This window comes from Solanum stenotomum, chromosome 1 (assembly GCF_019186545.1).
Source record: "Solanum stenotomum isolate F172 chromosome 1, ASM1918654v1, whole genome shotgun sequence".
NCBI lineage: Eukaryota > Viridiplantae > Streptophyta > Magnoliopsida > Solanales > Solanaceae > Solanum > Solanum stenotomum.
This window is the reverse complement of record NC_064282.1, coordinates 100,862,317-100,874,717: the sequence shown is the minus strand read 5'-3', so window position 1 is coordinate 100,874,717 and position 12,401 is coordinate 100,862,317. Positions and strand designations below refer to the sequence as shown.

Genomic DNA, 12,401 nt, shown 5'->3' with positions numbered 1-12,401 from the left:
ATTCAGATAACATTTAAAACATCTCTAACATTTGTTGGTATTTTTATTTTCTGTAACTGTCATATGTTTCAACATTCAAGAATTAAAATTTATTTAACAATTCAACTTCAAATACCGATGTTCCCGCTATAACCAATTTTTCAAGTATGAATTCTTCAAAGTTTCCTTTACTGCTAATGTTTTACATTATGCATATGCAATTTAATTTGTCAAATCCAGTGGTCTATTCAAATTGTGCACCATAAAATAAAGAGAGAACCGGATTTTATCATTCAAGAATTGGAAAAACAAAGTAGTGTCAATGTAAATCATTGATATCAAACCATAGAAAAGCTATCCCGGATTAGAGGCGGAACTGTCCACTCGCTTGTCTCCTGCAATGGAATGAGAGAATCACTCATACATATAACATTGTATTAACACTCAGAAATACAATGAAAAAACACACAATTTTTTTTTAAAACAAAGAGAACAAGAATCAGTTGTTTACCATCTCCTTAGAAAGAGGACCGGTGCAATGTGGACATCTCATATTACTAAAACTATTTTTGTTCATTTTGTTATAAGATTCTTTGTCTCTTCTAGAAGATGGTTCATTTGTCATCATCAATTCTACAGCATCTCTGCACACAGGTTCGATTAGAATGAAGGAAGCACAAATATCATATTAGAAGATAGCAAGTAAAGAAATAGTGCACATGTTCAATTAAAATGAAGGTAACACAAACACTTGAGCAAAATTATATGCTTAAGACCGTTTGGCCATAGATTTCCCAAGTAATATTTGGGGAAATAATTGGCAAATAGTGTTTGTCCATACAATTTGTCATTATTTGACAAATACTTTGGCAAATATCCCAAATTCCCAAATACTGGTTTTTTCTAGTATTTGGGCTAAATCTCATTATTTGAGATCTTTTAAAAATTGAAATTTTACACCAAACTTTTATCTTTTTACAAAAACACCCTCTATAGTAGTTGTTTGCGTTGTATTACATATTTTTTTCCGTGAACACCAAAGTAGTGATGAAATATTCAATGAATATGAAAGTGATGATATGATTGTTGATGAAAATGATGAACAATCGGTTCAAGGTAACAAAGTCATGTGTTTTTTCTACTTCACGATGTATAGAATGATGCTTGGTGCACTCACTCCAAAACTACCACATTGCTCCAGTGTCATGGACACTACTTGTTATTTGTTGCAACGAAGATCCAATTGACTTGTAATACAAACTTATTGTTAGTTTTGATAGTTTTTAAAACTTACGGGTATAAATCATATTTTCTAAAAATGTGAAATGTGTTTCCCAAATACTATGGCCAAACACATGGTGAAATTTCACCTAAATAATATATATTATTTTTTTTTGATAACCGAGAAATCCATCTGTGACCCGCCTTTGGACCAATCACAGCCTTCTAAACTCGGTGGATAATGGGCCCGCCCCTCTACCCTTCTCCACTTAAATACTGGGCTTCGCTTTGCATGGTGTGGGGCTTGAACCTGCGACCTAAAGACCTAAATAATATTTGCCAAGAATATTTGAAAAATCTATAGCCAAACGCTAGCTTAAAATGTTAGTCTCAGTCCTTTAAAATAACACCGTGATGCTTAACGTTGGTGCTACACCAGTTGAGTATATTTGTTACTAACACAGACAAGAACAAATAGCACATACATAACTCACTACAAAATTCTCTATGGTAATATATCCAATATCAATTTAGCAACCTTAAATGCATTTTTGTACTATAAGCAGCCTACTTTTTACAGATAAGGTACATCATTGAGAAGAAGGGATTAATCCATACAGAAGATGTACAGAAAAACATCTTAAAGATTGCAGTTCCAATATAGAGATTCTAGGTAATCACTTATTCATTGGGAATGTCCAATAAGCTCCATATGTACATAAAACATATCGAATTCCTGTAGATGTGGCCTACAGAGATTTATTTAGCTCAAAGACTCTCATATTTCTCTCTCCACATGTCCACGTGATTTTCTGAGAAGAACATTCTAGGCTTTCGGCTTTCCATTTCTTTTACCTCTCAGCTACATGACCATGACATCACCCACAGCCAAGCATAAACCTTAAGAGATCATAGTGTTGGACATAACATTATATTGGCACTGGGAATATTTGGAAACAGAAACAAAGACAGTAGATCAATCTGTGTTTGGTTTCAAAATTGAGTTTGGGCTGCTCACTGCTATATCAAGGATAACATCAAAGTTTCAATCAAATTGAGCTAATTGAAGTACCTTTCCCTTCTCCCCCGCTATTGCTATCCCGGTCTAAACTAAACCTTTTTTAACAGAAGTAATTTGTATTATTAACAAACCAGCTTTAAAAAAAGCTGTAATGTAAGTCTACACTAAAAGCTAGTGGTGATAAACAAATGCTCCAGGCCTGAATTAAACTTTCTGTTATTATACTTCATGTTGTGTTTTTGTCTAATAAAAATTGTCATCTGAATTTAATCTAAACTCTAATTACACAGTATCAAATTTATTATTTCCCATCAACAAACCTTCAAGGGTTATTTACTACATATCTGTAATTCATAAGCTTTCCGTCACACCACACTATACTTCTTAACTTCTTCATTTTCTTCTGGCTAGCTACTCAAACATAAAATGGAATACATGATATCCAGCCTCAAAGTTCCACTTATATAAAAGTTGACAATCTAATTCCTGCACCGAGAACACTTTAGGCACTATAGCTCTCTTATGATATTTTTAGTTATACATAGATTGAGACATGAATATTTCCTGAAGCAGTTTTAAGCAACTGTTACAAATAAATCAACAGCAGAACAATCAATACCATAAAGTCATAAACAGTACAAAACACTATCGTTCAAAGAGAACCTAGGTTCAAATTCTAAAATATACAAACCACAATAGAATGCAACCTTGTTTCGAACAACAATCATACTATTATCGATTAAATTCCAATACAAACAGCAAAACAGATACAAAATGAGTATGTCAATATTAACAAAATACAGAAAATAACGAAGAAGCAAACTGAAAGAGTACCTGAATTAAGCAGTCAAAATTCACCGATTGATTTGATATGTGTTCGAAATGAAAAAAGGCTAAGCCCTACTTACCGGAATCGGGAAAGAAGCTAGGGTTTTGCTCTCTGCGTGTATGAAAGCGGCGTTGTTAGGAGGAGATTGTGGGGAAATGAGCAAATTTGTTGTTTTTCCGACTGGGTAACACTTGGTTGTATCTCACCGTTGATCTTATTAATCGTACGGTCCTCATTTTGTGCTTACTTTTTTAATATTTTCTTTTTTATCCCACGCTTTTGGGGTTTTATGGATTTGGCCCCCTTACTTTTTTTGTTTTTCATAAACAGAGGTAGAATATGTAGGTATGTTCAATTCAAAATCGAATCAAAATTAATAGTTCGAATTAAAAAATATTGACTTATCTATAATAGGCTATCGATTTTTTGTTTAGTAATAATTTTGATTTTTTTATATCCAATTATCGACTCTCAATGATTTGAGGATTTTTCTTGACTAACCAATAGTAAATTAATAAATTTTATTTAAATCATTTCTATATAGGATTTTTGACTTGTGATTTAGATTCATACTTTTATTTTTAACTATCTCCAACTATTTTGTTATTTTACAAGGAGTTATGTTTGTTTTTTAGCAAAATGTAATTCATCTGCATAGTTCATTTGAGTAGTCTCATTATTTCTAAGTGATCTTCAATTTTAAAAGAATGTGTAGATTTTTAACAATTAAATTGATAATGATAAAGTGATGTCTTAGTGGTTCTATAACGATTTAGAATATCTACAAATCGATAATCAATAAGTTAAATTGATAAACATCAAAATCAAACTGAACCGACTGGTCAATAAGCCTACATATAAGGATTGTGAATGAACACTACTAGTTCCTTGGTGTTATTTGAATTGTAAATTTACACATTTTGATTAAAGTTTTTAAGTCATATTGGACTCGTATTCTCTGATTCACATTATTTTATTGTTATTAGTAGTTTTATTTATGTATTTCTTTCTTCAAGCTATTTTGAAATGATTTATCTAAGCGGGTATCTAAAAAACAACATTTTCACTGATACGAAATAGATATAGAATATAAATACATTTTATCATTGCTAGTTGATATTAGATATAATTTTAAACTATATCAAATAAAATAACTTTATTTTTATTTTTTAATGGTAAAAATTTAGCCCCCAATAAAATCATAGGTCATATAATTAAGGATAGACATTTTCAAACAAAGACAAATTTAAACTTTTAACATAATTAGTTTAAGATAAATTTGACTATCCCCTAATTTTGAATTTTAATTTTTTTTTTCTTCCTATTTGTCTCTCCTCATCACCATTTTCATCATAAGTAATTAGATTTTTACTAAAAAGTTGTTAAAATATAAAAAGTAAATTCACGGCAAATTTCAAACTTGTCGGGCCTTATCTATTCCATCTCTCGAGCCCTGAAGAAACCCCCCTACCCTTTGGACTCCCCCAACAAACTTTTCTAATGGAAGACAATATCATTATATATGTATTAAAAAAAATTGCCTATACTAAAAAAGTATCATTTTTCAATGAATAAGTGTTGATCGATACTTTCTAATACATATAGTTTTGAAACTGTTTATCATCACCTCCACCACCATTTTGTCTTTTATTTTCTTTTCACTCTATGTCATTCTATGACTATCTACATTACAAAAAGAGAATCTACTAAGTGAGTTGAAAATGCAATATAAAATAATATTTTCGTTCAAATATAAAGTCACATGATCGAAAAGGGAGAAAATGTATACTCTACGATTTATTTGATATAATTTAAATTTTATAATTTTGCCCAATATCAAACATAAAATCTTCAAAATTTTATAAAATTTACATATATAAAATTAATATATATCACAATAAATAACAATGTGGATACTTAGAAATCGTTTGATATAGGGTATAAAGTATAATAATTCCTATAATAGAATGTAGGATTATTTTATCTCATGTTTGGTTGGAAATATTAAATTGAATTATTTATTTCACTATTTCTATCATTATGATGAAATAAATTTATCTCGAAATAACTTATTTTGAAATTACTGGCTCCCAACCAAACTACCGCAGCAAAGCTCCCTTCTCTGCCGATACAACTCAACAATCTCAAATTCTATATAAACTCCATACACACTACAACCATTTGAGCGCTATCTGTCTTTACAATATCACAATTTTGCAATAAAATTCTAATATTTCACCATACAATTTCGCTCCCAATTCAACTCCAACAATGGCGAATTCGCAGTCTTCTTCTCAAAATATCATCAGCATGGCCAATATCTCTCGAACCCACACCACATTCTATAGTATTCCTTTCTACAGAGACCAAATCGAAGTAACAGTTACAAAGAAAGGTTCAGAAGTGGATCGATGGATTCGGCAAATAGTTCAAATTCACCGTTAAAGACTCCGCGAACTCCTCGTCGGTCTCGACGTCGAGTGGCGGGCCTATTGCGCTCCTCCAACTCTGCGTCGGCCACCGCTGCATCATATTCCAGCTAATTCACGCAGATTACTTCCCGAATTCTCTCTTATTTTTCCTTAGAAACCCCAACTTCAGCTTTTTGGGAGTGAGTGTTAACGGCGATTGTGTGAAATTGTACGAGAATTAAATGTTGTTTGTGGCGAACCCAGTTTCTTTGAACAAGCTGGCGATGGATGTTTATGAAATTGAAGTGTATGGGAGAATAGGGTTGAAGAGAATGGCGCATGAAGTTCTTGGGAAAGTGATGCAAAAGTTGTATCATGTTACGATGAGTGATTGGGATGCAGAGGAATTGGTGTATGAACAAGTTGAATATGCTTGTATTGATGCGTTTATGTCTTTTGAGCTTGGGCTAAAGTTGTTCTATGAGTTGCATTTATTTTAGGTATCTTGTACTATTACGAACCTGTATGATAATCTTGAATAGTATACGGATACGGATTTTCTTGATACTGGTATGGAATTTGTGTTGATTATTACATATTACTTACAATATGTCATTTTTCACATTTCCATACACTTTATATTCACTTCTATCTCAGTAGTCTTTATTCCCACCCCACCTTTAAGGATGGATTTGTGTGGAGGGTTTTGAGGATTTAAGTTGATGTGAATTCATGTTTTTTCATTAAATATTTAAATTATTGTATGTGTATCAAAGCTTAAGTGAGCTCCTTGGTGCGACGGTCCATGCACCGAAGTGTTATGTTGTGTGTGTCAATTTTTGTTTTATAATGAAGAAAAATAGAAAAATATTGCAACTTAACGAAGTGTTTGTGTATCTTTAGTAAGTATAATTCTCTCACCATTTGTTAAAGATTTGGGTTACTTGAGAACTGGTTTACTTCTTTTTAGGATAGAACATTTTCTTTGGTTATAGCGATGATGTACAGTTGGTTTTTTTTTTTTAAAAAAAAGATGTATAAAAGAAGGGGGGAAAATTCAATCTATATACAACTATACAAAACCACGGCAATAAGTTACTTCTTTTATACACTAAAAATCAAAAATTAAAAATTCAACCTAACTCGATAGTATATTTTGATAGTCATAATTAGTTTTATTTTGTATGATATCCTAATCCAATGTTTGATATCATATTAAAATTCGATTAAATGTGGATTCGCGTCAAAATAAGTCTAATTTTGTTAGTTCGGAGCCCGGAGGAAGGTCGACTTTAACAAATTTAAAGACTAAATATAAAACCTGAAACTGTGCACCGGAGATTGAAGTGTTAAACCCTAAACCCTAATTCTCTCACCCGCGAGTAAATTGACCTTGCTAAACACTCGCACCGTAGGTGTGTTTTCTTCTGAATTTTGATTGCTTATTATTTTTTAATGACTGCAATTCCTTGATATGCCTAAGTTCTTTCATTCAGTTCAAATTTATAGCATGTATTTGTGGTTGCTAATCAAATGTATCAAAATCTCCGGTTGGTACTGGGTTAGCGAAGAAAGGAAAGTTCATTTGGTGCTTAAAAAGATAAAAAATCATGTTTTATGCTTACAATGGCAAAATGGCAATTATTCAGAAAAATGTGGAAATTTGAAGTTTTTATGGAAGAAAAATGTTTAGCTGGGGAGTCATTGGGCAATGTTGTAGCTGAAATGAGAAAGAGCGGTTAAGGTCATGGATTTAGTATTAAAAATCCAAAGTGAAATAGATCAATATAAGGTCTGAAAGTGCATTTACTGTTACTCCAAATAAGTTGATTTAGACTATGTGGTGAAGAACATTTAAGTGAGAGGAGAATCATGAGGTCTCATGTCAAATTCCAGCAGAACCCAAGAACAAGCCGAAAGTAATTGATGCTCAAATTTATATGAATGAAGTGATGAGAGTGATCATTCACAATCACCAACCTGACAACGGTAGACTAAAAAACAATCAAGAGAAGTGAAGAGAGAAAGTGTACCAAAAAGTAGAGTTTGAGATGGTGGAAAATAGGAATCCACATGCTAAGCCTCAAATTTACCCTGAAATTCAGATTATTGAATGTTCAATTTAACCCTATTGTTGTGGTTGCATGTTGAATGTGAGGTGTATGCTTCTCCCCTCTTATATATTTCTTCCCATCTGCCTATGCCTAAGTCTAGGTGGACAAAGTTACTAGGTACCTTTGTTGGTGGGAAATAATTGGTACCCCGTGGAGTAGTCGAGGTGTAAGCAAGTTGACCAGTATAAAAAATAAAAATATGGTAAAGTACATTTAATGTATAATTTGTTGTTACAAAGATTGTTAGACTCAATATCTAAAAATGTGTTCTAAATGTGGCTTGTCATGATATCTATCTCATGTCTGATATTCTTGTCAAAGCAGGCAATACAAAGTGTGTCTGTAGTAAAAATGTTGCTTCGTTTGGTTTAGAGATCTTATGTTGTTGTTTGCCCTTTATCGACTGAAATTGCGACAACAGTGAAGTCCACAAGATCAGGAGGTGGAAGTGGCATTACCACTAGTTTAGAAAGTGGCACTAGTACTGCCATAAGTACTTGTGGCAGAGACACGCTAGAGAGGAGGCTTTTGAGCTTGATCTATGCAAAACACAGTGTTGTCATTGCTAAAAGCAAGTGGAAGGAAGAGGGGCACCCTGTCCGCAAGTATGAGCTCAATCGCATTGTGCGGGAGTTGCGAAAACACAAACGATATAAATATGCCCTTGAGGTTTCTCTTTCTTCTCATTAACTGTTTCATGATTTACTTTGAATCATTTCTTTCTTAGGCTTATAATGGTAGTGTATTGCAGCACTGGAATACTTTTTCTTTGAATGTTTTCTACCTAACTTTTATATCTTGCCATGAAAATGCAAATGATGGATGGGCTAGCGCAGGAACTGTAAATTATCCATTCTTTTGTGAGTTATTCTATGTGGTTAAATTACGGAATACGAAGTCATTGTACACGGTGCAACCTTAGATTCTGAACAATGGAGTTACCAATCCCAGAAATGGTGTCGCATGATTAAGAAGGTAATTGCTTTTTATAGTTTCCCCAGTTGCTACAGGGTTTCCTCCCCTACAGAAGGAATTGCTAGAGTTTTCAAGCCTCTTGGAATTCCTTAGATTATTGCTAATACGAACTGTGACCACTAACCAGTTATGAGCGGAATGCATGTTGTAAAAGCTTAATACAAATATGCATTTTATTTTTCTACTGTTTGGTCTAGTTTTGTTAAAATCAATTATTGTCCTTGCTCTTGTTTTAAGTGTCTCATAGTTTTCTAAAAAGCAAGGTGACATGCCACTTTTAATAGCATTGAAATCTGCAATGTTGATGGGGTATGTTTACAGCTTTGTGAATGGATGAGGGTACAAGATGATATCCAACTATTATCCGGTGACTATGCAGTTCATTTGGACTTGATTGCAAAAGTCCATGGTATGAACAGTGCGGAGAAGTTTTTTGAAGACCTACCTGATATACTGAAGGTCCAGACCACATGTACTGGCCTTCTCCACACCTCGTCCAGCATAAGGACACTGCTAAAGCTGAGTCTTTGATGGAAAAAATGTCCGATGCGGTTTCTTGAAGTACCCTCTTCCTTATAATCATATGCTTACCTTATACATATCCCAAGGGCAACTAGAGAAAGTTTCAGGCCTGATTCAGGAATTGAAGAAAAATACCTCTTCTGATATTGTCACATACAATCTGGAGTTGGCAGTTTTTGCATCACAGAATAATGTTGAAGCTACAGAGAAAGTGTTACTTGAGCTAAAAAAGGCAAAATTGGACCCTGACTGGATAACATTTAGCACATTAACCAACATCTACATTAAAATCTCACTTCAGGATAAAGCAAATTTAACTCTGCAACAAATGGAGAAAGCGATTTTCAGGAAGGCTCGAACTGCATATGCTTCTCTCATTAGTTTGCATACAAATCTACAGAACAAGGATGAAGTTTTCCGAATATGGAAGGAGATGAAGTCAATCTTTCGTAAAGTGAATGATATAGAATATAGTTATATTATATCTTCTTTACTGAAGTTGGATGAATTTGGAGAAGCAATGAATCTGTTCATTGAATGAGAAGTTGTTTCTGTGACCAAGGATACTAGGATTGCAAATTTAATTCTTGTTGCTTACATTAACAAAAATGAGATGGAAAAGGCAGTCAATTTTCACAATAGAATGATGCAGAAAGGCATATCTCTTAGCTGCACCACTTGGGAGCTTCTTACGCGGGGTTATTTGAAGCAAACGGAAATGGATAAAGTTCTCGGATTTTTCAAAAAAACTATTACGAGGTTTCAAAATGGGATTCGGATGCAAAGATGGTTCAAGAGATGTCTCATGCAGTTGAAAAGCAACGCGACATTCAGATGGCAGAACAGTTGCTAGTTACCCTTCGACACGCTAAGTATGTGAATACAGAGATATATAATGCACTTCTCGGAACTTATGTGAATGCGGGTAGGATGCCAATGATAGTTGTAGAGAGAATGAAAAAGGATAACGTGGAGATGGATGAGGAAACTCAAAAGTTAATTGGAATAACTAGCAAGATGACTGTAACTGAGGTTCCAAATGGAGTTTCTTAAGAATAAGGCTGGACTTTCAACTTCGTAAAATATGCAGCTCTATGCACAAGAACTAAGCATCTACTTCAAGCAAGATTGATGGATCTACTTTTCAGTTTTATTATGCCTCCCACAACATTAAATGTTTTCTATTGATATAATATCCATTGAATACCAATTTTCTCTCTTTAAATTAATGGATTTGATTTTGTGTCACTCGAAACAATGCCAGAACATGCATAATCTAATTTCTCTGGTGGATGAAGAAGTACAAGCGTTCTTCTTTTCGCCACGAGAATCGTTCACTATTAGTTCATACTTCACTCTCAAACTCCGTCTTGAATCAATGTGCTTGTAGAATAGAATAAGCAGACAACTGATATGAGAAATCCCTAAATCGAACATGATAATGGAATTCCGAATACATTAAGATTAGTAAAAAAATAATATGCCTATTTGAGCTATGAGAACTTGACTTCCTCCAACAACTGTGTAACATTTCTACCATCACTGAAATATTAAGGTTGGAATTTACAAAATAAACAAACTCATTTCACGGACAAGTAATATATTCTCGAAGGAAAGAAAAAAAAATTTCAGACAGAAGCAGAAGTAGACATTTATGATGTCTGACCAGCTTGCGTGCAATTCGACTAATTCCACCAGACAGAAGCAGACTTGAACACAATCGGAGCTAGTAAACATGAGAGGACATAAAGTTGCCAACTAGGAGATGATCCCGCAGAAGGCACAAGATTCCTGATAGTAAAAGCATTTCCTCTCAGTGTTTAAGCTACAAAGTCGAAGAAGTTCTAGATCCATGTTTTCATCTTGTGAGGCTATAGACGGTAACGTGAAAGATGAGACCGCAGTGTGGTAAGAAGAAGATGATAGCTGTGCAAATGCTGGAACAACACCACCTGCAAGGTTTCAACCATGGAAAAGAACGTCAAATGGAAAAAATTAGGGGAATACATTCAAGATTTACTCATGTCAGGAACATACAATCTAGAAACAATAATAGGTAAAACAAAAAACAAGTTATTTTACAGAGTAGACGAAGGTAAACGCTTGGAAGAAGTAAAGTTCAAACCTGCTAGCCCTGCACATGCAGATGAGAAAACAATCAGAGGAGGAGCCTGCATAAACCCAACAAAAAAAATTACAAAAACAACATTTAAACCGTCTGTGAAAAAAGCTACCGAACAAAAATAAAACCATTCAAGGAAAAAGAGCACTAGAAACAACCAAAGAATAGGATACAACAACAATATACCCACTGTAATCCACAAGTTGTAATACTTTTGCCATGTATGTAGATATGCTTTACTATTGCCTAAATTATTTAGGACTCAAGAGATGCTTCCATGACAGACATACATTATATTCAGACTACTATAGAAACCAGAAATGCATCTTCTGTAAAGTAAGAAGAATGATTTACAAAAAACAACATACTACCAAATATCTTTGCTCATCTTTTACACATTTTTAGTGCATGTGGTGTTTGTTCGTCAGAAATCCTTTGATAAGTACACTGTGTTTTATCGGGTTTTAAAAGAATGCAATTTTTAAAGAGTCGCCACTTAATTTTTAAAGTGAAATTAAGAAAACTATTATTTTCAAAAGACTAAAACAGAAAATCTGATGAAAACTTTTAAAAGGGGTTCGGGGTTTTTATTAGCATTTCGGAAAGGGTTTGAAAGCACCCGAAATGTCCGCTAATACGCAGTTATCCGAAAATTAATTATTTGGCTAAAATTTTAAGTAATATGCATATTTGTCTAAGTTGCGAATAAATAGTTTAAAACTATAAACCATTTTTAAGGGCAAGGGAAAAATTATTTAGGCCAAATAACTCATAAATATTCTTGAAGTAGTGATAACTTTGTTTAATTTTAGAACAAATATAAGTGTTTACTCGAAATGGACTCTTTTTGGGGAATTGGATTTTTAAAACGTTGAAATCAATTTTAACAAATAAAACATATAATTGCAGTTAAATAGGCAGGGAACGAGAATTTGGGCCCAAGTCTGGATATGTCCGCCTGGGCCAGTACCTGGGCCTATTTTCATTTGGGCCTTCGGCTCAATTCTTGCCCATTTTTTGTACCTATCCTAGACTAAATTTCAAAATTTACATCTTTGGGCCTTAGGTCCATCTTCCACCTGTCGTAAATTCTAACAAGATAGTAATAAGTGAAATGACAAGGGCATAGGCCCAAAATAACAAAATACAATCTCTTTTTTATATAAAGAGTGCGCCTTTGGCCCAATCTTTTCAATTCTCCTTTGCA

At 33.6% G+C, this 12,401-nt stretch overlaps 1 protein-coding gene and 2 pseudogenes across 2 annotated transcripts in view; 2 read left to right on the top strand and 1 right to left on the bottom strand.

Moving 5' to 3' along the window:
• Positions 1–3,262, bottom strand: part of LOC125853879 (uncharacterized) — a 15,846-nt gene extending 12,584 nt beyond the window's left edge. The window contains exons 1-3 of one of the 2 annotated variants that reach the window (XM_049533631.1): positions 3,130–3,262; positions 491–623; positions 324–374 (exon numbers count right to left, since the gene is read on the bottom strand). In XM_049533631.1, coding sequence (XP_049389588.1) covers positions 324–374; positions 491–607 — 168 coding nt within the window. In that variant the 5' untranslated portion in view covers positions 608–623; positions 3,130–3,262. Of the gene's footprint in view, positions 1–323; positions 375–490; positions 624–3,055 lie in introns of both variants that reach the window. The other variant, XM_049533632.1, reaches the window with a different exon arrangement.
• Positions 3,263–5,321: 2,059 nt separating this feature from the next.
• On the top strand, positions 5,322–5,961 carry LOC125860599 (uncharacterized; annotated as a pseudogene).
• A 1,965-nt stretch (positions 5,962–7,926) lies between these two features.
• On the top strand, positions 7,927–10,125 carry LOC125853878 (pentatricopeptide repeat-containing protein At4g02820, mitochondrial-like; annotated as a pseudogene).
• The last annotated feature ends 2,276 nt before the right edge of the window (positions 10,126–12,401 follow it).